The 26,837-nt window shown below is 43.8% G+C and overlaps 1 protein-coding gene across 4 annotated transcripts in view; it reads left to right on the forward strand.

Moving 5' to 3' along the window:
• The window catches only part of LOC115193526 (collagen alpha-1(XIX) chain), a 258,296-nt gene that overhangs the window by 56,147 nt on the left and 175,312 nt on the right, over nt 1-26,837 (forward strand). For all 4 annotated transcript variants that reach the window (XM_029752231.1, XM_029752233.1, XM_029752234.1 and 1 more), the window contains exons 13-14: nt 811-864; nt 13,831-13,875. In XM_029752231.1, the coding sequence (XP_029608091.1) occupies nt 811-864; nt 13,831-13,875 (99 nt within the window). The remainder of the gene's footprint in view (nt 1-810; nt 865-13,830; nt 13,876-26,837) is intronic.

Raw genomic sequence — 26,837 nt, forward strand, 5'->3', positions numbered from 1 at the left:
TTAATGACATGATTTGGTTATGTAGCTGTGTGATAGTGCCTTCTCTATCAACCTGGACGATGAACACACACACACACACACACATCAACGATGAACACATAAATCAATTACAATCACGTTGTGAAACAAGGGTGTGCACTGTCAGATAATTAGGTCCATCAGAAACACTTCATTATCACACACTCACACACACACACACACACCCCTGGCCCCATCATTTATTTATAATGTCAACATAGTCCTAATTTGTTTACAACCAGGACTCCACATTCAGACAGATATTTCACGGAAACAAATAAACGGGATGATTTGTGAATTTGTTTCAGCCTGTTGCCTTAGAGTGGGTTATTTAATAGACTTGGGAGTGAAACAGAGAGCAGAGGACTAGAAGATGACTTCTTGTCTGTTCTGTGACCTTTATCACTGTTTAGTTCAATGTCCCTGTTACGTATCACTTGGATAAATAAACCGCTGAAGATGAAGACAGACCGGTCATATCAGGTCTTATCTTTCAGGATAAGGGTTAGAATTTCCATTTAGCTTTGGGTTTGGAGACATAAATTGTGTTTATAGATGAAGTTGACATTTTGTCATGATGCTTGTGACCAGTATCCCTTGTGAGAGGCCCTGGCAGTAAGAGCATCAATGATTGGATAAGCCACCTTGGAACAGCCTCCTGAGGAGACTTCAGACCTTTCAAAACAACATGTTGTTACTGCACATCTCTACTTATAATACATTGAAATGATGGAGTGCTTTTGTAGGACCTGAGTTTGAACTTGCTCTTCTAACTTTCTCTTTCCTCTGCAGGGTGAAAAGGGATCAGCTGGGGAGCCTGGTGCGGAAGGGAAACCTGGAATAAATGTAAGATACTGTTTTTAATCCCATTCTGTTTATTCATATGCATCATTAATTATTAACATAGTCAGTTGCCCTAAATAAATGTAAGGTGCTACCTTTGCTATTTTACTATCGTACGCTGTTTATTCATTTGCATCGTTAATAATAAAAACAGTGGCCTAAATAAATGTGCATGTTCATTTAGTTTGGAAGGGTGTTGGAAGGCGCTGCCAGGTTAATTTAGTTTGGAAGGGTGTTGGAAGGCGCTGCCAGGTTAATTTAGTTTGGAAGGGTGTTGGAAGGCGCTGCCAGGTTAATTTAGTTTGGCCTATTTACTTGTTTTTAGAACATTCTCTTGCCTGCCCCCTCTGTCCCCTCCACGTCCGTGCTAATATTAGGTTGTAGTTGTTATTTAAAGCTAGCGTGTGATATTTAAGGGTAAAGGGGACACCTAAGAAGACAGAATGTCTTGTATGCATGACTGCCATGTGAGCGAGTATCGTTTTCCTGATAGGAGAACTAACTACGGGGTCTGGCTCAGTGGAAGACTACAGCCATATAACCGTGCCCAAAGCAATCCACGTTCAACATGTATATGTCCTCCGCTTGTACAGTCATAGACGTATAAGGTGACAGAGAAAAAGCCCGTCTGGTGGTTATGTAAGGAATATGACTGCAGCTTTATATCATCGGATCTGTTGTTTTTATGTGTTGAAGTTGTAAATATAGCCTTTGCAGTAAGGTACGCTTCCTCTGAGTGTTGCTCTACTGTAAAATCTGATATTTACACTTACAGTCAGTGATCAAGTGTCAATTGGGACATTTCCCTCTAGACTTTCTCACTGTGGTCAGCCTTTCGGCGTGGTTTCTGGAACTCAGTGGGTAGAGCACGGTGATTACAACGTCAGGATGGTGGGTTTGATTCCCGGGGCCACCCCATACAAAAAAATGTATTCAGGTAATGACTGTAGATCTCTTTGGATTAAAGCTTCTGCTAAATGTGAACTCTACATCTGAGTACTAATGAGCAGGTTGTTTTCCTATAGACGGTTTCACCAGGATCAGCCTCTCAACCTAAGGCTAGGGGTGATGTTCAGCTATGGCGGTGAATCGCTGAGCCAATGGAAACTTAGCAAAAAGCATTTTCTGCAGTAACCTCTGTGGTATTCGTTGGGCCTGGCCACTCTAGATATCTCTGTTACCCTTACGGGATCTGGTTCCAACACAGCTTTGAAGGCAGTTCCCACTCACATGACACAAATCGCATACCAAACGGCAACCTATTCCCTATGTAGTGCACTACTTTTGACCAGGGCCAGTAGGGTTGACCAGGGCACATAGGGCTCTAGTCACAGTAGGGCACTATGTGGGGAACAGGGTGCCATTAGGGACGCAGTCACAACAGACAAGACAAACCTCTTACTGTAACTCTAAAGGTGTATCTCTTAGTCTCTCCACACATGACAAAACTTCACCTCTCTTGTCTAAAGTAAAGTGCCATTACCACCAGCCAGGCAGCCACTTTGGTTAGAAAGAGGCAGAGGGTGCGCCATAAATGGGACCCTATTCCCTATGTAATGCACTACTTTAGACCAGAGCACAATAAAGCGAATAGGGTGCCATTTGGGACTCAGGCAGCAAGTAAGTAAACATAATTAGTCTGCTGTCTTGAGAAAATCCCCTGCTACTCTCTCTCTCTCTCTCTCTCTCTCTCTCTCTCTCTCTCTCTCTCCCCTCTGCTCTCTCTCTCTCTATCCCCTCTGCTCTCTCTCTCTCTTTCCTCCCTCTCTCTCTCTCCCTGTTGCTCTATCTCTCTATCCCCACTTCTCCCTCCACACCATATCCCTCGCTATCCCCTCCCTTCTTCCCTCCCATTTGTCTCTCTCTCCCCCTCCCCCTCTGTTTATTTGCTAGCTGAAGCGGTAGATGTAGAGTCTGTACTGGGGAGCTGCCAGATTGTGTTGTTGTGGCCTGGGCGCTGTCAGAGCGAGAGAGCTGCCAGATTGTGTTGTTGTGGCCTGGGCGCTGTCAGAGCGAGAGAGCTGCCAGATTGTGTTGTTGTGGCCTGGGCGCTGTCAGAGGGAGAGAGCTGCCATATTGTGTTGTTGTGGCCTGGGCGCTGTCAGAGGGAGAGAGCTGCCAGATTGTGTTGTTGTGGCCTGGGCGCTGTCAGAGGGAGAGAGCTGCCAGATTGTGTTGTTGTGGCCTGGGCGCTGTCAGAGCGAGAGAGCTGCCAGATTGTGTTGTTGTGGCCTGGGCGCTGTCAGAGGGAGAGAGCTGCCAGATTGTGTTGTTGTGGCCTGGGCGCTGTCAGAGGGAGAGAGCTGCCAGATTGTGTTGTTGTGGCCTGGGAGCTGTCAGAGGGAGAGAGCTGCCAGATTGTGTTGTTGTGGCCTGGGCGCTGTCAGAGCGAGAGAGCTGCCAGATTGTGTTGTTGTGGCCTGGGCGCTGTCAGAGGGAGAGAGCTGCCAGATTGTGTTGTTGTGGCCTGGGCGCTGTCAGAGCGAGGGAGGCACAGTGCTGTGTGTGTGTTGTGGCCTGGGCACTGTCAGAGCGAGAGAGCTGCCAGATTGTGTTGTTGTGGCCTGGGCGCTGTCAGAGCGAGGGAGGCACAGTGCTGTGTGTGTGTGTTGTGGCCTGGGCGCTGTCAGAGCGAGAGAGGCACAGTGGTGTGTGTGTGTTGTGGCCTGGGCGCTGTCAGAGCGAGGGAGGCACAGTGCTGTGTGTGTGTGTTGTGGCCTGGGCGCTGTCAGAGCGAGAGAGGCACAGTGGTGTGTGTGTGTTGTGGCCTGGGCGCTGTCAGAGCGAGGGAGGCACAGTGCTGTGTGTGTGTGTTGTGGCCTGGGCGCTGTCAGAGCGAGAGAGGCACAGTGCTGTGTGTGTGTTGTGGCCTGGGCGCTGTCTGAGCGAGGGAGGCACAGTGCTGTGTGTGTTGGTATGTGTGTGTAGGTATGTGTGTGTAGGTATTGTGGCCTGGGCGCTGTCGGAGCGAGAGAGGCGCAGTGCTGTGTGTGTGTTGTGGCCTGGGCGCTGTCAGAGTGAGGGAGGAACAGTGCCACGTGTGTGGGTGTGTGTAGGTGTGTGCGTGCGTGTGTGTGTTGTAGCCCGGGCACTGTCGGAGCAAAGGAGGCACAGTGCCATGTGTGTAGGTGTGTGTGTGTAGGTATTGTGGCTTGGGCGCTGTCAGAGCGAGAGAGGCACAGCGCCGTGTGTAATTAGCAAGCCTAGTGTACACAGCTCCCTGTATCGTCTCACACCATGCTGCTGCAGGAGAGACAGAGAGGACGGAGACTGAGCAGAGTAGACCTGTATCGTCTCACACCGTGCTGCTGCAGGAGAGACAGAGAGGACGGAGACTGAGCAGAGTAGACCTGTATCGTCTCACACCGTGCTGCTGCAGGAGAGACAGAGAGGACGGAGACTGAGCAGAGTAGACCTGTATCGTCTCACACCGTGCTGCTGCAGGAGAGACAGAGAGGACGGAGACTGAGCAGAGTAGACCTGTATCGTCTCACACCGTGCTGCTGCAGGAGAGACAGAGAGGACGGAGACTGAGCAGAGTAGACCTGTATCGTCTCACACCGTGCTGCTGCAGGAGAGACAGAGAGGACGGAGACTGAGCAGAGTAGACCTGTATCGTCTCACACCGTGCTGCTGCAGGAGAGACAGAGAGGACAGAGACTGAGCAGAGTAGACCTGGGTTCAAATACTACTTCAAATCACTTCAAATACTTGGTATTGAATTTGCCTGGTGATATGTAACCAATGTAGTCAACTGTAAACCCTGTAAACCCAAGTCAGCGCTAGAGTCAGTGCTAGAGTCAGCGCTAGAGTCAGCGCTAGAGTCAGCGCTAGAGTCAGAGCTAGAGTCAGAGCTAGAGTCAGCGCTAGAGTCAGAGCTAGAGCAAAGACTCAAATCCTCCCATCCCTGCCTCCCATCCCTCCCTGCCTGCCTGTCACAAGGCCCAAGAGCACTGAGCAGAGGCTAACAAGAGTTGTCTTTCCCTCTCTCTCTCCCTCTCCCTGCCTAGATATGTGGTCTGAGCCCCAGCCTCTAAGCAAGGAGGCAGAGATATCATGGTCTTTATTTACTGGTCTGATCTTAGGAAGACAGGACAGAGATATCATGGTCTTTACTGGTCTGATCTTAGGAAGACAGGACAGAGATATCATGGTCTTTATTTACTGGTCTGATCTTAGGGAGACGGAACAGAGATATCATGGTCTTTATTTACTAGTCTGATCTTAGGGAGACAGGACAGAGATATCATGGTCTTTACTGGTCTGATCTTAGGAAGACAGGACAGAGATATCATGGTCTTTATATACTGGTCTGATCTCAGGGAGACAGGACAGAGATATCATGGTCTTTACTGGTCTGATCTTAGGGAGACAGGACAGAGATATCATGGTCTTTACTGGTCTGATCTTATGGAGACAGGACAGAGATATCATGGTCTTTACTGGTCTGATCTTAGGAAGACAGGACAGAGATATCATGGTCTTTATTTACTGGTCTGATCTTAGGGAGACAGGACAGAGATATCATGGTCTATACTGGTCTGATCTTAGGGAGACAGGACAGAGATATCATGGTCTTTATTTACTGGTCTGATCTTAGGGAGACAGGACAGAGATATCATGGTCTTTACTGGTCTGATCTTAGGGAGACAGGACAGAGATATCATGGTCTTTACTGGTCTGATCTTAGGGAGACAGGACAGAGATATCATGGTCTTTACTGGTCTGATCTTAGAGAGACAGGACAGAGATATCATGGTCTTTACTGGTCTGATCTTAGGAAGACAGGACAGAGATATCATGGTCTTTACTGGTCTGATCTTAGGGAGACAGGACAGAGATATCATGGTCTTTACTGGTCTGATCTTAGGGAGACAGGACAGAGATATCATGGTCTTTATTTACTGGTCTGATCTTAAGGAGACAGGACAGAGATATCATGGTCTTTACTGGTCTGATCTTAGGAAGACAGGACAGAGATATCATGGTCTTTATTTACTGGTCTGATCTTAGGAAGACAGGACAGAGATATCATGGTCTTTATTTACTGGTCTGATCTTAAGGAGACAGGACAGAGATGTCATGGTCTTTACTGGTCTGATCTTAGGGAGACAGGACAGAGATATCATGGTCTTTATTTACTGGTCTGATCTTAGGAAGACAGGACAGAGATATCATGGTCTTTATTTACTGGTCTGATCTTAGGGAGACAGGACAGAGAAATCATGGTCTTTATTTACTGGTCTGATCTTAAGGAGACAGGACAGAGATATCATGGTCTTTACTGGTCTGATCTTAGGAAGACAGGACAGAGATATCATGGTCTTTATTTACTGGTCTGATCTTAGGAAGACAGGACAGAGATATCATGGTCTTTACTGGTCTGATCTTAGGAAGACAGGACAGAGATATCATGGTCTTTACTGGTCTGATCTTAGGGAGACAGGACAGAGATATCATGGTCTTTATTTACTGGTCTGATCTTAGGAAGACAGGACAGAGATATCATGGTCTTTACTGGTCTGATCTTAGGGAGACAGGACAGAGATATCATGGTCTTTATTTACTGGTCTGATCTTAGGAAGACAGGACAGAGATATCATGGTCTATACTGGTCTGATCTTAGGGAGACAGGACAGAGATATTATGGTCTTTACTGGTCTGGTCTTAGGGAGACAGGACAGAGATATCATGGTCTTTATTTACTGGTCTGATCTTAGGAAGACAGGACAGAGATATCATGGTCTTTACTGGTCTGATCTTAGGAAGACAGGACAGGGAAGGAAAAAGGTCCAGCCTCTGCCTCTCTCTTTTCCAATCCCTCTCTGTATCTCTTTCTAACTGGGTTACTCTGAGGGAGACGGGAACGGTGAGGAAAGAGAGGAAATCAGAGGAAAATGAAGGGAGAGGGAGAAAAGGGGGAGGAAGGGAGAGTAAAAGGGAGGAAAAGGTCCACTCTCTCCCTAAAGACATCATTATCTTCAGCAGACAGCAGAGAGGGAGAGAGGGGACCTTTCTCTAAAGATCAACAACATACATCATTTAGAAGTGGCCTCAGTGTCAGCCCACTACATTCTCTATGTTGTTCCTTCATACCACCATAGTGTTAAGCAGCAGACCTGGGTTCAAATACTATTTGAAATCTTTAAAACAATTTTTAAGTTTGCTCTAGCCTGTCTGGAGTGCCAGAGGGCGGTGTTTGCAGTTTTGAGACTATTCTACTGGTCCAGTAAGACAGGCAAGCTCAATCAAGCCCAGATAAAGTATGATTGAAATAGTATTTGAACCCAGGTCTTCCAGGTTGTAAACTGGGCCAGGATGGATAGATACAGTAGGTTGAATATAGAGTTAAAACATGTAGGAGGATATTTGGACAGTGGAATCAGAACAAATGTAAATACCTATTCAGTATGTTTTTTTAATATTCTGAACCCTTAACATTTGTGTAATAATTAAGTGAGTATTGTACTAGATCCAGATGTCTGCATTTGCTGAAGAGGTACCATTAGCTGATGCCATGACGACAGCTAGTCTTCCAGCGGTCCACTGGCTTTAGTGGGTGTATCAAACTTCTCCCTAGAAATAAACCATTTAAATGACCAGGGCTTTCCCATCCAGGGGAAATGGGGCTTTTAAATCCAGGATGTATCACAACCGGCCGTGATTGGGAGTCCCATAGGACGGCGCACAACTGGCCCAGCGTCGTCCGGGTTTGGCCGATGTAGGCCGTAATTGTAAATAAGGATTTGTTTTTAACTGACTTGCCTAGATAAATAAAGGTTAAATAAAAACATATGTACTTTTTTTGAAATGTCCCTCAAAGTGCATGGTTCTAGTCTGTTACCGTAGAGTTTAATCCACTAAAAACTTAATACATTCTATTCAATCCATGGTCAGTTCAGGTACTGTGATGGGTAAAATCCCTTGACACACTGTAAAGTGTTAATAACCTGGTTTATGGTCTGGGTTATTTGAATGTCTTATGAGATCAATACATGATCAAGTGTCCAAATGTTCTATAGCTTAACTATAAACCTATAGAATACCACCATCACTATAAACCTATAGAATACCACCATCACTATAAACCTATAGAATACCACTATAAACCTATAGAATACCACTATAAACCTATAGAATACCACTATAAACCTATAGAATACCACCATCACTATAAACCTATAGAATACCACTATAAACCTATAGATTACCACTGTAACTATAAACCTATAGAATACCACTATAAACCTATAGAATACCACCATCACTATAAACCTATAGAATACCACTGTAACTATAAACCTATAGAATACCACTATAAACCTATAGAATACCACCATCACTATAAACCTATAGAATACCACTATAAACCTACAGAATACCACTATAAACCTATAGAATAGCACTATAAACCTATAGAATACCACCATCACTATAAACCTATAGAATACCACTATAAACGTATAGAATACCAACATCACTATAAACCTATAGAATACCACCATCACTATAAACCTATAGAATACCACTATAAACCTATAGAATACCACTATAAACCTATAGAATACCACCATCACTATAAACCTATAGAATACCACCATCACTATAAACCTATAGAATACCACTATAAACCTATAGAATACCACCATCACTATAAACCTATAGAATACCACTATAACTATAAACCTATAGAATACCACTATAAACCTATAGAATACCACCATCACTATAAACCTATAGAATACCACTATCACTATAAACCTGTAGAATACCACTGTAACTGTCACGATTGTCGTCGGTGAAGGAGGACCAAAATGCAGCAGGTACGTATATGCTCATCTTGATTTTTAATTACTCTCAAAAATGAACATACAAAAATAACAAAGAAACGAACGAACGAACAACTACAAACAGTCTGGCCAAGCAAAGCTCAACACAGAACAATCACCCACAAAATCCAAACAAACTCACCCTACTAAATGGGACTCTCAATCAAAGGCAGATAGACAACACCTGCCTTCAACTGAGAGTCCCAACCCCAATTAACCTAACATAGACATACACTCACTAGACTCTACATAGAAATACCTAAACATAAACCAACACCCGGAATTACTAATCAAACACCCTTTTTACAAAAACACACCACCCTGAACCACATAAAACAAATACCCTCTGCCACGCCCTGACCAAACTACAAAACAATTAACCTTATACTGGCCAGGACGTGACAGTAACTATAAACCTATTGAATACCACTATAAACCTATAGAATACCACCATCACTATAAACCTATAGAATACCACTATAAACCTATAGAATACCACTATAAACCTATAGAATACCACTATAACTATAAACCTATAGAATACCACTGTAACTATAAACCTATAGAATACCACTATAAACCTATAGAATACCACCATCACTATAAACCTATAGAATACCACCATCACTATAAACCTATAGAATACCACTATAAACCTATAGAATACCACTATAAACCTATAGAATACCACTATAAACCTATAGAATACCACCATCACTATAAACCTATAGAATACCACTATAAACCTATAGAATACCACTATAAACCTATAGAATACCACTATAAACCTATAGAATACCACCATCACTATAAACCTATAGAATACCACCATCACTATAAACCTATAGAATACCACCATCACTATAAACCTATAGAATACCACCATCACTATAAACCTATAGAATACCACTATAAACCTATAGAATACCACTATAAACCTATAGAATACCACTATAAACCTATAGAATACCACCATCACTATAAACCTATAGAATACCACTATAAACCTATAGAATACCACTATAAACCTATAGAATACCACTATAAACCTATAGAATACCACTATCACTATAAACCTACAGAATACCACCATCACTATAAACCTATAGAATACCACCATCACTATAAACATATAGAATACCACTGTAACTATAAACCTATAGAATACCACCATCACTATAAACCTATAGAATACCACTATAAACCTATAGAATACCACCATCACTATAAACCTATAGAATACCACTATAAACCTATAGAATACCACTATAAACCTATAGAATACCACCATCACTATAAACCTATAGAATACCACTATAAACCTATAGAATACCACCATCACTATAAACCTATAGAATACCACTATAAACCTATAGAATACCACCATCACTATAAACCTATAGAATACCACTGTAACTATAAACCTATAGAATACCACTATAAACCTATAGAATACCACTATAAACCTATAGATTACCACTGTAACTATAAACCTATAGAATACCACTATAAACCTATAGAATACTACTATAAACCTATAGAATACCACTATAAACCTATAGAATACCACCATCACTATAAACCTACAGAATACCAACATCACTATAAACCTATAGAATACCACCATCACTATAAACCTATAGAATACCAACTATAAACCTATAGAATACCATATATCTAAGCCTATAGTTCAGATCAGTTTATCATGAATTTGTTCCTGCATCATAAATATCGATCCAGACCTGCAGATAGGGAAACTGACACTGACAGTGCTTTAGTAGTAGGGGATGTTGATCTAACATTAAAATGGCTCTGGGTGATTTATATTACTATTGGTAAAGTCAACACCGCTGAATGTTCACACATTAAAATGCAGCAGTTGAAGTTGAGAATCTGCAGTCGGTGCGTTTTTATGTATGGCTGCTATACATGATAAAGCTGTCTGGTATGGTCTCAACAGTTTCTTATACTGTACAATCAATAGCTGTACTGTAGAGATTCATTTATGTGTGTATTTATGTGACTGGAACAAAGCACATCAATGAACATTTCTTTAAATGTGAGAGATTTAGCCAGCTGGCTAGTTTTCATGCAGTAATATTGATATAGTGTCCATTAGTTTATTATGTCTAGGGAACTATGCTTGGTTAAATGGGGTATTCTGACTTCTTACCAAGTGTATTTTACTGTAATGTGTTAAAGTCCAAATGAAATCAGATGATGAAATTGGGTTAAAATGTGTTATCTATTATAACATAACACATGTCTGGTGACAAAGCCATGTTTTAATATCAGTATCTATCTATCGTACATGATGTGAAAAACAAGCCAGTTGGACAGACTGGGCATTATTACTGTATACTATGTTACTAACAGACAGTACATCATGTAGGCCTGACCAAAGTTGGGACATTGAGTTTTCTGCATTATGAAGCATTTACATGACACTACAGAATCCTATGACAGCCGTGTTAGCTCCTGTTAACATTACATAACATGGGGAATATTGAAACAATCTAACTGAATGTCTAGGATTAGAACACTATTTTATCAAGTGTTCCACTCCGCTAGCCAGCACCTCGCCTAAATAGGTGTGCGTTTCTTTCGCCTCTGGATTCCAGGTTTACCATTGAACTTGAAGCCCAGAGACATATTGTAATGCCATGCTACTGGTGGCAGAGAAGTCAGGCGCAGGAGAGTGGAAACTGATTTACAACGGTTGTGTTTAATAACCGTAAACCACCGTCAACAGAACAATACAATAAATGGCTCAAACAAAACCCAGTCACTACCAGCATACGGTGCACAATCACTACAACAAACAATTACGGACAAGGACATGGGGGGAACAGAGGGTTAAATACACAACATGTACTTGTTGGAATTGAAACCAGGTGTGATGGAAGACAAGACAAAACCAATGGAAAATGAAAAATGGATCGGCGATGGCTAGAAGGTCGGTGACGTCGACCGCCGATGCCGCCCGAACAAGGAGAGGAACCAACTTCGGCGGAAGTCGTGACAAATATATTTAGAGAGTTTGGCCATTTTTCATATTTAGAGAATAAAGGAGAGCCGCACACTCTAGGAGCTCAGATGCAAAAATATTTATGTCCAACGTTTTGACAGACAAGCTGTCTTCATCAGGGTATAATGACAAACACTGCGGGATGACTCGTTTATATAGTGTCAAAAGACACACACAGGTGTCTGTAATCATGGCCGGGTGTGGCCTGATATCATTGGTTAATTCTCATATATTAAAATAGCATACAAAAAACAAATGGATAGCGTATGATCATAGACACAATTTAGCTGCATAAGCCTACAAACATTTACAATGGCAAAATCACAATAATCATAAGAATGGCTTCAGATCAAAGTCTACGTTGAGACCGAAGGGAGCAAGAGTCTTTAAGTTAAAGATCCAGGCAGCCTCTCGTTTTAACAATAAATTGTCGAGGTCACCCCCTCTCCTAGGGAGGGTGACATGTTCGATACCAATATAACGTAGAGACGAAATCGAGTGGTTTGCTTCCAAAAACCTGTATTCCAGACTAGCTGACACGATGCTATTCTCCTGATTTATGACCACTTTTCTTCTCTGGCCTCCATTGATTTAGTCACCCTAATTTTGACCAAGGTTAGCAACTCCTATCACTTTTGGATTGGATTATCATAGACATTGGTTTTCTTGGACAAACAATGTGTTTTTCATTGGACCACCTACACAGAGTTATGTTGCTGTACTTCTCTGTTTAGTCCTGCAGGACCAGTAATGTCTATGATTCAGACTGACTCTAAGTACAAAGACATTTGACAAAGAGTTTCCTGGACTATTCAGAGACCCCGATACCTGCGGACACAGATATCAGCAGCACATGTCAAGCCAAAACACTAATCAATCAATCAATCAATCAATCAGTAAAATGTATTATGTAAAGGCCTTTTTACAGCAGCAGTTGTCACAAAGTGCTTATACAGAAACACAGCCTAAAACCCCAAACAGCAAGCAATGCAGATGTAGAAGCACAGTGGCTAGGAAAAACTCCCAATAAGGCAGGAACCTAGGAAGAAACCTAGAGAGGAACCAGGCTCTGAGGGGTGGCCAGTCCTCTTCTGGCTGTACCTGGTAGAGAGGAACCAGGCTCTGAGGAGTGGCACATCCTGGGTGCTGACTAACAGAGCATAAACTGTAGACTAGGTGCTGACTAACAGAGAGTAAACTGTAGGCTAGGTGCTGACTAACAGAGAGTAAACTGTAGGCTAGGTGCTGACTAACAGAGAGTAAACTGTAGGCTAGGTGCAGACTAACAGAGAGTAAACTGTAGGCTAGGTGCTGACTAACAGAGAGTAAACTGTAGGCTAGGTGCTGACTAACAGAGAGTAAACTGTAGTCTAGGTGCTGACTAACAGACAGTAAACTGTAGACTAGGTGCTGACTAACAGAGAGTAAACTGTAGGCTAGGTGCTGACTAACAGAGAGTAAACTGTAGGCTAGGTGCTGACTAACAGAGAGTAAACTGTAGGCTAGGTGCAGACTAACAGAGAGTAAACTGTAGGCTAGGTGCTGACTAACAGAGAGTAAACTGTAGGCTAGGTGCTGACTAACAGAGTAAACTGTAGGCTAGGTGCTGACTAACGGAGAGTCAACTGTAGGCTAGGTGCTGACTAACAGACAGTAAACTGTAGGCTAGGTGCTGACTAACAGACAGTAAACTGTAGGCTAGGTGCAGACTAACAGAGAGTAAACTGTAGGCTAGGTGCTGACTAACAGAGAGTAAACTGTAGGCTAGGTGCTGACTAACAGACAGTAAACTGTAGGCTAGGTGCTGACTAACGGAGAGTAAACTCTAGGCTAGGTGCTGACTAACAGACAGTAAACTGTAGGCTAGGTGCTGACTAACAGACAGTAAACTGTAGGCTAGGTGCTGACTAACAGATAGTAAACTGTTTTGTAGGTGCTGACTAACATGGAGTAAACTGTAGGCTAGGTGCTGACTGGAAAAATGTCTTCGTTCATTTTTGACAACCTAAAGGTATCTAATGTCTTTGTTCTTTATTGACAACATAAAGGTGTCTAAAGTCTTTGTTCTTTATTGACAACAGAAAGGTGTCTGATGTATTTGTTTTTTCCCAGGGCTTGAAAGGAGACTCAGGTCCTATTGGCCCCAAAGGTGATCAAGTAAGTCATAATCCCTGATCTATGGTTTGGCTTTAAACATTAGTAAATAGCATGAGCTGATGCACACCCCTAAATGTTTGTAGAGGTGCTGACTAACAGACAGTAAACTGTAGGCTAGGTGCTGACTAACAGACAGTAAACTGTAGGCTAGGTGATGACAAACAGACAGTCAACTGTAGGCTAGGTGCTGACTAACGGAGAGTAAGCTGTAGACTAGGTGCTGACTAACAGAGAGTAAACTGTAGACTAGGTGCTGACTAACAGAGAGTCAACTGTAGGCTAGGTGATGAGAAACAGAAAGTAGAGTGTAGGCTAGGTGCTGACTAACAGAGAGTAAACTGTAGGCTAGGTGCTGACTAACAGAGAGTAAACTGTAGGCTAGGTGCTGACTAACAGACATTCAACTGTAAGCTAGGTGCTGAAAAACAGAAAGTCAACTGTAGGCTAGGTGCTGACTAACAGAGAGTAACCTGTAGGCTAGGTGCTGACTAACAGAGAGTCAACTGTAGGCTAGGTGCTGACTAACAGAGAGTAAACTGTAGACTAGGTATTGACTAACAGACAGTAGACTGTAGGCTAGGTGCTGACTAGCGGAGAATAATCTGTAGGCTAGGTGCTGACAATCAGACAGTCAACTGTAGGCTAGGTGCTGACTAACGGAGAGTCAACTGTAGGCTAGGTGCTGACTAACAGAGAGTTAACTGTAGGCTAGGTGCTGACTAACAGAGAGTGAACTATAGGCTAGGTGTTGACTAACGGAAAATAAACTGTAGGCTAGGTGCTGACAAACAGAGAGTCAACTGTAAGCTAGTTGCTGACTAACAGACAGTCAACTGTAGGCTAGGTGCTAAGTAATGGAAAATAAACTGTTGGCTAGGTGCTGACTAACGGAGAATAATCTGTAGGCTAGGTGCTGACTAACGGAGAATAATCTGTAGGCTAGGTGCTGACTAACAGAGAGTAAACTGTAGGCTAGATGCTAACTAACGGAGAATAATCTGTAGGCTAGGTGCTGACTAACTGAGAGTAAACTGTAGACTAGGTGCTTACTAACTGAGAGTAAACTGTAGGCTAGGTGCTGACTAACGGAAAGTAAACTGTAGGCTAGGTGCTGACTAACAGAGAGTCAACTGTAGACTAGGTGCTGACTAACAGAGAGTAAACTGTAGACTAGGTGCTGACTAACAGAGAGTAAACTGTAGACTAGGTGCTGACTAACGGTGAGTAAACTGTTGGCTAGGTGCTGACTAACAGAGAGTAAACTGTAGGCTAGGTGCTGACTAACAGAGAGTAAACTGTAGGCTAGGTGCTGACTAATGGACAGTAAACTGTTGGCTAGGTGCTGACTAACAGAGAGTAAACTGTAGACTAGGTGCTGACTAACAGAGAGTAAACTGTAGACTAGGTGCTGACTAACGGAGAGTAAACTGTTGGCTAGGTGCTGACTAACAGAAAGTAAACTGTAGGCTAGGTGCTGACTAACAGAGAGTAAACTGTAGGCTAGGTGCTGACTAACAGAGAGTAAACTGTAGACTAGGTGCTGACTAACGGAGAGTAAACTGTTGGCTAGGTGCTGACTAACAGAAAGTAAACTGTAGGCTAGGTGCTGACTAACAGAGAGTCAACTGTAAGCTAGTTGCTGACTAACAGACAGTCAACTGTAGGCTAGGTGCTAAGTAATGGAAAATAAACTGTTGGCTAGGTGCTGACTAACGGAGAATAATCTGTAGGCTAGGTGCTGACTAACGGAGAATAATCTGTAGGCTAGGTGCTGACTAACTGAGAGTAAACTGTAGGCTAGATGCTAACTAACGGAGAATAATCTGTAGGCTAGGTGCTGACTAACAGAGAGTAAACTGTAGACTAGGTGCTGACTAACAGAGAGTAAACTGTAGACTAGGTGCTGAATAACGGAGAGTAAACTGTTGGCTAGGTGCTGACTAACAGAGAGTAAACTGTAGGCTAGGTGCTGACTAACAGAGAGTAAACTGTAGGCTAGGTGCTGACTAATGGACAGTAAACTGTTGGCTAGGTGCTGACTAACAGACAGTAAACTGTAGACTAGGTGCTGACTAACAGAGAGTAAACTGTAGACTAGGTGCTGACTAACGGAGAGTAAACTGTTGGCTAGGTGCTGACTAACAGAAAGTAAACTGTAGGCTAGGTGCTGACTAACAGAGAGTCAACTGTAGACTAGGTGCTGACTAATGGAGAATCAACTGTAGGCTAGGTGCTGACTAACAGAGAGTAAACTGTAGGCTAGGTGCTGACTAACAGAGAGTAAACTGTTGGCTAGGTGCTAACTAATGGAAAATAAACTGTTGGCTAGGTGCTAACTAACGGAGAATAATCTGTAGGCTAGGTGCTGACTAACAGAGAGTAAACTGTAGGCTAGATGCTAACTAACGGAGAATAATCTGTAGGCAAGGTGCTGACTAACGGACAGTAAACTGTTGGCTAGGTGCTGACTAACGGAGAGTAAACTGTAGGCTAGGTGCTGACTAACAGAGAGTCAACTGTAGGCTAGATGCTGACTAACAGAGAGTCAACTGTAGACTAGGTGCTAACTAACAGAGAGTAAACTGTAGGCTAGGTGCTGACTAACAGACATTAGACTGTAGGCTAGGTGCTGACTAACAGAGAGTAAACTGTAGGCTAGGTGCTGACTAACGGAGAGTCATCGGTAAGCTAGGTGCTGACAAACGGAGAGTCAACTGTAGGCTAGGTGATGACTAATGGAGAGTAAACTGTTTTGTAGGTGCTGACTAACAGAGAGTAAACTGTAGGCTAGGTGCTGACTAACAGAGAGTCAACTGTAGGCTAGGTGCTGACTAACAGAGAGTCAACTGTAGGCTAGCTGCTGACTAACAGAGAGTAAGCTGTAGATTAGGTGCTGACTAACGGAGAGTCAACTGTAGGCTAGCTGCTGAGTAATAGAGAGGCAACTGTTGACTAGGTGCTGACTAACGGAAAATAAACTATAGGCTAGGTGCTGACTAACAGAGAGTAAACTGTAGGCTAGGTGCAGACTAACAGAGAGTCATCGGTAAGCTAGGTGCTGACAAACGGAGAGTCAACTGTTATGTAGGTGCTGACTAACAGAGAGTAAACTGTAGGCTAGGTGCTGACTAACAGAGAGTAAACTGTAGACTAGTTGCTGACTAACGGAGAGTAAACTGTTGGCTAGGTGCTGACTAACAGAGAGTAAACTGTAGGCTAGGTGCTGACTAACAGAGAGTAAACTGTAGGCTAGATGCTGACTAACAGAGTCAACTGTAGACTAGGTGCTAACTAACAGAGAGTAAACTGTAGGCTAGGTGCTGACTAACAGACAGTAGACTGTAGGCTAGGTGCTGACTAACAGAGAGTAAACTGTAGGCTAGGTGCTGACTAACGGAGAGTCATCGGTAAGCTAGGTGCTGACAAACGGAGAGTCAACTGTAGGCTAGGTGATGACTAATGGAGAGTAAACTGTTTTGTAGGTGCTGACTAACAGAGAGTAAACTGTAGGCTAGGTGCTGACTAACAGAGAGTCAACTGTAGGCTAGGTGCTGACTAACAGAGAGTCAACTGTAGGCTAGCTGCTGACTAACAGAGAGTAAGCTGTAGATTAGGTGCTGACTAACGGAGAGCCAACTGTAGACTAGGTGCTGAGTAATAGAGAGGCAACTGTTGACTAGGTGCTGACTAACGGAAAATAAACTATAGTCTAGGTGCTGACTAACAGAGAGTAAACTGTAGGCTAGGTGCTGACTAACAGAGAGTCATCGGTAAGCTAGGTGCTGACAAACGGAGAGTCAACTGTTATTTAGGTGCTGACTAACAGAGAGTAAACTGTAGGCTAGGTGCTGACTAACAGAGAGTAAACTGTAGACTAGTTGCTGACTAACGGAGAGTAAACTGTTGGCTAGGTGCTGACTAACAGAGAGTAAACTGTAGGCTAGGTGCTGACCAACAGAGAGTAAACTGTAGGCTAGGTGCTGACTAACAGAGAGTAAAATATAGGCTAGGTGCTGACTAACAGAGAGTAAACTGTAGGCTAGGTGCTGACTAACGGAGAGTCAACTGTAGACTAGGTGCTGACAAACGGAGAGTCAACTGTTTTGTAGGTGCTGACTAACAGAGAGTAAACTGTAGGCTAGGTGCTGACTAACAGAGAGTAAACTGTAGGCTAGGTGCTGACTAACAGAGAGTAAACTGTAGGCTAGGTGCTGACTAACAGAGAGTAAACTGTAGGCTAGGTGCTGACTAACGGAGAGTAAACTGTAGGCTAGGTGCTGACTAACAGAGAGTAAACTGTAGGCTAGGTGCTGACTAACAGAGAGTAAACTGTAGGCTAGGTGCTGACTAACAGACAGTAAACTGTAGACTAGGTGCTGACTAACAGAGAGTAAACTGAAGGCTAGGTGCTGACTAACAGACAGTAAACTGTAGACTAGGTGCTGACTAACAGAGAGTAAACTGTAGGCTAGGTGCTGACTAACGGAAAATAAACTATAGGCTAGGTGCTGACTAACGGAGAGTCAGCTGTATGCTAGGTTCTGACTAACAGAGAGTCAACTGTAAGCTATGTGCTGACTAACAGAGAGTAAACTGTAGGCTAGGTGCTGACTAACAGAGAGTAAACTGTAGGCTAGGTGCTGACTAACAGACAGTAAACTGTAGACTAGGTGCTGACTAACAGAGAGTAAACTGTAGGCTAGGTGCTGACTAACGGAAAATAAACTATAGGCTAGGTGCTGACTAACGGAGAGTCAGCTGTAGGCTAGGTTCTGACTAACAGAGAGTCAACTGTAAGCTAGGTGCTGACTAACGGAGAGTAAACTGTAGGCTAGGTGCTGACTAACAGAGAGTAAACTGAAGGCTAGGTGCTGACTAACGGAGAGTAAACTGTAGGCTAGGTGCTGACTAATGGAGAGTAAACTGTAGGCTAGGTGCTGACTAACAGAGAGTCAACTGTAGACTAGGTGCTGACTAATGGAGAGTCAACTGTAGGCTAGGTGCTGACTAACAGAGAGTAAACTGTAGGCTAGATGCTGACTAACAGAGAGTCAACTGTAGACTAGGTGCTAACTAACAGAGAGTAAACTGTAGGCTAGGTGCTGACTAACAGAGAGTCAACTGTAGACTAGGTGCTGACTAACAGAGAGTAAACTGTTGGCTAGGTGCTAACTAACAGAGAATAATCTGTAGGCTAGGTGCTGACTAACGGAGAGTCATCGGTAAGCTAGGTGCTGACAAACGGAGAGTCAACTATAGGCTAGGTGATGACTAACAGAGAGTCAACTGTAGGCTAGATGCTGACTAATGGACAGTAAACTGTAGGCTAGGTGCTGACTAACGGAGAGTAAACTGTAGGCTAGGTGCTGACTAACAGAGAGTCAACTGTAAGCTAGGTGCTGACTAACAGAGTTAACTGTAGACTAGGTGCTGACTAACAGAGAGTAAACTCTAGGCTAGATGCTGACTAACGAAGTGTCAACTGTTTTCTAGGTGCTGACTAACGGAGAGTCAACTGTAGGCTAGGTGCTGACTAACAGAGAGTAAACTGTAGGCTAGGTGCTGACTAACAGAGAGTTAACTGTAGGCTAGGTGCTGACTAACAGAGAGCAAACTGTAGGCTAGGTGCTGACTAACAGAGAGCAAACTGTTGGCTAGGTGCTAACTAATGGAAAATAAACTGTTGGCTAGGTGCTAACTAACGGAGAATAATCTGTAGGCTAGGTGCTGACTAACAGAGAGTAAACTGTAGGCTAGATGCTAACTAACGGAGAATAATCTGTAGGCTAGGTGCTGACTAACGGACAGTAAACTGTTGGCTAGGTGCTGACTAACGGAGAGTAAACTGTAGGCTAGGTGCTGACTAACAGAGAGTCAACTGTAGGCTAGATGCTGACTAACAGAGAGTCAACTGTAGACTAGGTGCTAACTAACAGAGAGTAAACTGTAGGCTAGGTGCTGACTAACAGACAGTAGACTGTAGGCTAGGTGCTGACTAACAGAGAGTAAACTGTAGGCTAGGTGCTGACTAACGGAGAGTCATCGGTAAGCTAGGTGCTGACAAACGGAGAGTCAACTGTAGGCTAGGTGATGACTAATGGAGAGTAAACTGTTTTGTAGGTGCTGACTAACAGAGAGTAAACTGTAGGCTAGGTGCTGACTAACAGAGAGTCAACTGTAGGCTAGGTGCTGACTAACAGAGAGTCAGCTGTAGGCTAGGTTCTGACTAACAGAGAGTCAACTGTAAGCTAGGTGCTGACTAACGGAGAGTAAACTGTAGGCTAGGTGCTGACTAACAGAGAGTAAACTGAAGGCTAGGTGCTGACTAACGGAGAGTAAACTGTAGGCTAGGTGCTGACTAATGGAGAGTAAACTGTAGGCTAGGTGCTGACTAACAGAGAGTCAACTGTAGACTAGGTGCTGACTAATGGAGAGTCAACTGTAGGCTAGGTGCTGACTAACAGAGAGTAAACTGTAGGCTAGATGCTGACTAACAGAGAGTCAACTGTAGACTAGGTGCTAACTAACAGAGAGTAAACTGTAGGCTAGGTGCTGACTAACAGAGAGTCAACTGTAGACTAGGTGCTGACTAACAGAGAGTAAACTGTTGGCTAGGTGCTAACTAACAGAGAATAATCTGTAGGCTAGGTGCTGACTAACGGAGAGTCATCGGTAAGCTAGGTGCTGACAAACGGAGAGTCAACTATAGGCTAGGTGATGACTAACAGAGAGTCAACTGTAGGCTAGATGCTGACTAATGGACAGTAAACTGTAGGCTAGGTGCTGACTAACGGAGAGTAAACTGTAGGCTAGGTGCTGACTAACAGAGAGTCAACTGTAAGCTAGGTGCTGACTAACAGAGTTAACTGTAGACTAGGTGCTGACTAACAGAGAGTAAACTCTAGGCTAGATGCTGACTAACGAAGTGTCAACTGTTTTCTAGGTGCTGACTAACGGAGAGTCAACTGTAGGCTAGGTGCTGACTAACAGAGAGTAAACTGTAGGCTAGGTGCTGACTAACAGAGAGTTAACTGTAGGCTAGGTGCTGACTAACAGAGAGCAAACTGTAGGCTAGGTGCTGACTAACAGAGAGCAAACTGTTGGCTAGGTGCTAACTAATGGAAAATAAACTGTTGGCTAGGTGCTAACTAACGGAGAATAATCTGTAGGCTAGGTGCTGACTAACAGAGAGTAAACTGTAGGCTAGATGCTAACTAACGGAGAATAATCTGTAGGCTAGGTGCTGACTAACGGACAGTAAACTGTTGGCTAGGTGCTGACTAACGGAGAGTAAACTGTAGGCTAGGTGCTGACTAACAGAGAGTCAACTGTAGGCTAGATGCTGACTAACAGAGAGTCAACTGTAGACTAGGTGCTAACTAACAGAGAGTAAACTGTAGGCTAGGTGCTGACTAACAGACAGTAGACTGTAGGCTAGGTGCTGACTAACAGAGAGTAAACTGTAGGCTAGGTGCTGACTAACGGAGAGTCATCGGTAAGCTAGGTGCTGACAAACGGAGAGTCAACTGTAGGCTAGGTGATGACTAATGGAGAGTAAACTGTTTTGTAGGTGCTGACTAACAGAGAGTAAACTGTAGGCTAGGTGCTGACTAACAGAAAGTCAACTGTAGGCTAGGTGCTGACTAACAGAGAGTCATCGGTAAGCTAGGTGCTGACAAACGGAGAGTCAACTGTTATGTAGGTGCTGACTAACAGAGAGTAAACTGTAGGCTAGGTGCTGACTAACAGAGAGTCAACTGTAGGCTAGGTGCTGACTAACAGAGAGTCATCGGTAAGCTAGGTGCTGACAAACGGAGAGTCAACTGTTATGTAGGTGCTGACTAACAGAGAGTAAACTGTAGGCTAGGTGCTGACTAACAGAGAGTAAACTGTAGACTAGTTGCTGACTAACGGAGAGTAAACTGTTGGCTAGGTGCTGACTAACAGAGAGTAAACTGTAGGCTAGGTGCTGACTAACAGAGAGTAAACTGTAGGCTAGGTGCTGACTAACAGAGAGTAAACTGTAGGCTAGGTGCTGACTAACGGAGAGTCATCGGTAAGCTAGGTGCTGACAAACGGAGAGTCAACTGTAGGCTAGGTGATGACTAATGGAGAGTAAACTGTTTTGTAGGTGCTGACTAACAGAGAGTAAACTGTAGGCTAGGTGCTGACTAACAGAGAGTCAACTGTAGGCTAGATGCTGACTAACAGAGAGTCAACTGTAGGCTAGCTGCTGACTAACAGAGAGTAAGCTGTAGATTAGGTGCTGACTAACGGAGAGCCAACTGTAGACTAGGTGCTGAGTAATAGAGAGGCAACTGTTGACTAGGTGCTGACTAACGGAAAATAAACTATAGGCTAGGTGCTGACTAACAGAGAGTAAACTGTAGGCTAGGTGCTGACTAACAGAGAGTCAACTGTAGGCTAGGTGCTGACTAACAGAGAGTCATCGGTAAGCTAGGTGCTGACAAACGGAGAGTCAACTGTTATGTAGGTGCTGACTAACAGAGAGTAAACTGTAGGCTAGGTGCTGACTAACAGAGAGTAAACTGTAGACTAGTTGCTGACTAACGGAGAGTAAACTGTTGGCTAGGTGCTGACTAACAGAGAGTAAACTGTAGGCTAGGTGCTGACTAACAGAGAGTAAACTGTAGGCTAGGTGCTGACTAACAGAGAGTAAACTGTAGGCTAGGTGCTGACTAACGGAGAGTCATCGGTAAGCTAGGTGCTGACAAACGGAGAGTCAACTGTAGGCTAGGTGATGACTAATGGAGAGTAAACTGTTTTGTAGGTGCTGACTAACAGAGAGTAAACTGTAGGCTAGGTGCTGACTAACAGAGAGTCAACTGTAGGCTAGATGCTGACTAACAGAGAGTCAACTGTAGGCTAGCTGCTGACTAACAGAGAGTAAGCTGTAGATTAGGTGCTGACTAACGGAGAGCCAACTGTAGACTAGGTGCTGAGTAATAGAGAGGCAACTGTTGACTAGGTGCTGACTAACGGAAAATAAACTATAGGCTAGGTGCTGACTAACAGAGAGTAAACTGTAGGCTAGGTGCTGACTAACAGAGAGTCATCGGTAAGCTAGGTGCTGACAAACGGAGAGTCAACTGTTATGTAGGTGCTGACTAACAGAGAGTAAACTGTAGGCTAGGTGCTGACTAACAGAGAGTAAACTGTAGACTAGTTGCTGACTAACGGAGAGTAAACTGTTGGCTAGGTGCTGACTAACAGAGAGTAAACTGTAGGCTAGGTGCTGACTAACAGAGAGTAAACTGTAGGCTAGGTGCTGACTAACAGAGAGTAAAATGTAGGCTAGGTGCTGACTAACAGAGAGTAAACTGTAGGCTAGGTGCTGACTAACGGAGAGTCAACTGTAGACTAGGTGCTGACAAACGGAGAGTCAACTGTTTTGTAGGTGCTGACTAACAGAGAGTAAACTGTAGGCTAGGTGCTGACTAACAGAGAGTAAACTGTAGGCTAGGTGCTGACTAACAGAGAGTAAACTGTAGGCTAGGTGCTGACTAACAGAGAGTAAACTGTAGGCTAGGTGCTGACTAACGGAGAGTAAACTGTAGGCTAGGTGCTGACTAACAGAGAGTAAACTGTAGGCTAGGTGCTGACTAACAGAGAGTAAACTGTAGGCTAGGTGCTGACTAACAGACAGTAACTGTAGACTAGGTGCTGACTAACAGAGAGTAAACTGAAGGCTAGGTGCTGACCAACAGACAGTAAACTGTAGACTAGGTGCTGACTAACAGAGAGTAAACTGTAGGCTAGGTGCTGACTAACGGAAAATAAACTATAGGCTAGGTGCTGACTAACGGAGAGTCAGCTGTAGGCTAGGTTCTGACTAACAGAGAGTCAACTGTAAGCTATGTGCTGACTAACAGAGAGTAAACTGTAGGCTAGGTGCTGACTAACAGAGAGTAAACTGTAGGCTAGGTGCTGACTAACAGACAGTAAACTGTAGACTAGGTGCTGACTAACAGAGAGTAAACTGTAGGCTAGGTGCTGACTAACGGAAAATAAATTATAGGCTAGGTGCTGACTAACGGAGAGTCAGCTGTAGGCTAGGTTCTGACTAACAGAGAGTCAACTGTAAGCTAGGTGCTGACTAACGGAGAGTAAACTGTAGGCTAGGTGCTGACTAACAGAGAGTAAACTGAAGGCTAGGTGCTGACTAACGGAGAGTAAACTGTAGGCTAGGTGCTGACTAATGGAGAGTAAACTGTAGGCTAGGTGCTGACTAACAGAGAGTCAACTGTAGACTAGGTGCTGACTAATGGAGAGTCAACTGTAGGCTAGGTGCTGACTAACAGAGAGTAAACTGTAGGCTAGATGCTGACTAACAGAGAGTCAACTGTAGACTAGGTGCTAACTAACAGAGAGTAAACTGTAGGCTAGGTGCTGACTAACAGAGAGTCAACTGTAGACTAGGTGCTGACTAACAGAGAGTAAACTGTTGGCTAGGTGCTAACTAACAGAGAATAATCTGTAGGCTAGGTGCTGACTAACGGACAGTAAACTGTTGGCTAGGTGCTGACTAACGGAGAGTAAACTGTAGGCTAGGTGCTGACTAACAGAGAGTCAACTGTAGGCTAGATGCTGACTAACAGAGAGTCAACTGTAGACTAGGTGCTAACTAACAGAGAGTAAACTGTAGGCTAGGTGCTGACTAACAGACAGTAGACTGTAGGCTAGGTGCTGACTAACAGAGAGTAAACTGTAGGCTAGGTGCTGACTAACGGAGAGTCATCGGTAAGCTAGGTGCTGACAAACGGAGAGTCAACTATAGGCTAGGTGATGACTAACAGAGAGTCAACTGTAGGCTAGATGCTGACTAATGGACAGTAAACTGTAGGCTAGGTGCTGACTAACGGAGAGTAAACTGTAGGCTAGGTGCTGACTAACAGAGAGTCAACTGTAAGCTATGTGCTGACTAACAGAGTTAACTGTAGACTAGGTGCTGACTAACAGAGAGTAAACTGTAGGCTAGATGCTGACTAACGAAGTGTCAACTGTTTTCTAGGTGCTGACTAACGGAGAGTCAACTGTAGGCTAGGTGCTGACTAACAGAGAGTAAACTGTAGGCTAGGTGCTGACTAACAGAGAGTTAACTGTAGGCTAGGTGCTGACTAACAGAGAGCAAACTGTAGGCTAGGTGCTGACTAACAGAGAGCAAACTGTTGGCTAGGTGCTGACTAACAGAGAGTAAACTGTAGGCTAGGTGCTGACTAACAGAGAGCAAACTGTAGGCTAGGTGCTGACTAACAGAGAGCAAACTGTTGGCTAGGTGCTGACTAACAGAGAGTAAACTGTTGGCTAGGTGCTGACTAACAGAGAGTAAACTGTAGACTAGGTGCTGACTAACAGAGAGTAAACTGTAGACTAGGTGCTGACTAACAGAGAGTAAACTGTTGGCTAGGTGCTGACTAACAGAGAGTAAACTGTAGACTAGGTGCTGACTAACAGAGAGTAAACTGTAGGCTAGGTGCTGACTAACAGAGAGTAAACTGTTGGCTAGGTGCTGACTAACAGAGAGTAAACTGTAGACTAGGTGCTGACTAACAGAGAGTAAACTGTAGGCTAGGTGCTGACTAACAGAGAGCAAACTGTAGACTAGGTGCTGACTAACAGAGAGTAAACTGTAGGCTAGGTGCTGACTAACAGAGAGCAAACTGTAGACTAGGTGCTGACTAACAGAGAGTAAACTGTAGACTAGGTGCTTACTAACAGAGAGTAAACTGTTGGCTAGGTGCTGACTAACAGAGAGTAAACTGTAGACTAGGTGCTGACTAACAGAGAGTAAACTGTAGGCTAGGTGCTGACTAACAGAGAGTAAACTGTTGGCTAGGTGCTGACTAACAGAGAGTAAACTGTAGACTAGGTGCTGACTAACAGAGAGTAAACTGTAGGCTAGGTGCTGACTAACAGAGAGCAAACTGTAGACTAGGTGCTGACTAACAGAGAGTAAACTGTAGACTAGGTGCTGACTAACAGAGAGTAAACTGTAGGCTAGGTGATGACTAACAGAGAGCAAACTGTTGGCTAGGTGCTGACTAACGGAGAGTAAACTGTAGGCTAGGTGATGACTAACAGAGAGTAAACTGTAGGCTAGGTGCTGACTAACAGAGAGTAAACTGTAGGCTAGGTGCTGACTAACAGAGAGCAAACTGTTGGCTAGGTGCTGACTAACAGAGAGTAAACTGTAGGCTAGGTGATGACTAACAGAGAGTAAACTGTAGGCTAGGTGCTGACTAACAGAGAGCAAACTGTTGGCTAGGTGCTGACTAACGGAGAGTAAACTGTAGAGAAAGAAAGGAAGCTGTGTACTCTATACATGTTCCCAACTATTTGATAGGAAAAGTAACCAAGATTTCAATAACGCATCCCCTTTTTCAGGGTGGCTTTGTATATTAACATTGTACAGTCATGTACATTCATGGATGAACACAAACATTAGGAATAAACGGGTCATGTGACAAAGCGGACCACCCAGGTTGCATGACTGATGGTCTGACTTCAGAATTCAATCTGTTCGACCACTGGTCATTTCACCAAACAGGCTGAACATCATTGGACAGGAACTACTATCATCATAGCACATTACAAACTTGATCTGCTGTCCAGCCCAGATTATAGTGTTGTACAGAGTCCAATATAGTATTTCTGATCAGTCAGACATGACAATTATTTGTACCAGACACACCTTTCTAAAAAACCTCATGCCTCGCTGGTGGTCAGTCTAAATACATTCTATTACCATATTATTAGATCACTAAATGGGTACATGAAAAGTTGAACTGTTTACCATCATTGAAAAAACTCAGACAGAACAGTAATACAGTCTAGACGGGTCCAGCAAGCTGGGGATTTAAAGCATTCACAAATACAGTGGAGACTTAATTATCAGCATTCTTTTATAGCCTGTTCATTGAAAGGGAATTTGAATTACAGTA

This window comes from Salmo trutta, chromosome 5 (genome assembly GCF_901001165.1).
Source record: "Salmo trutta chromosome 5, fSalTru1.1, whole genome shotgun sequence".
Lineage (NCBI taxonomy): Eukaryota > Metazoa > Chordata > Actinopteri > Salmoniformes > Salmonidae > Salmo > Salmo trutta.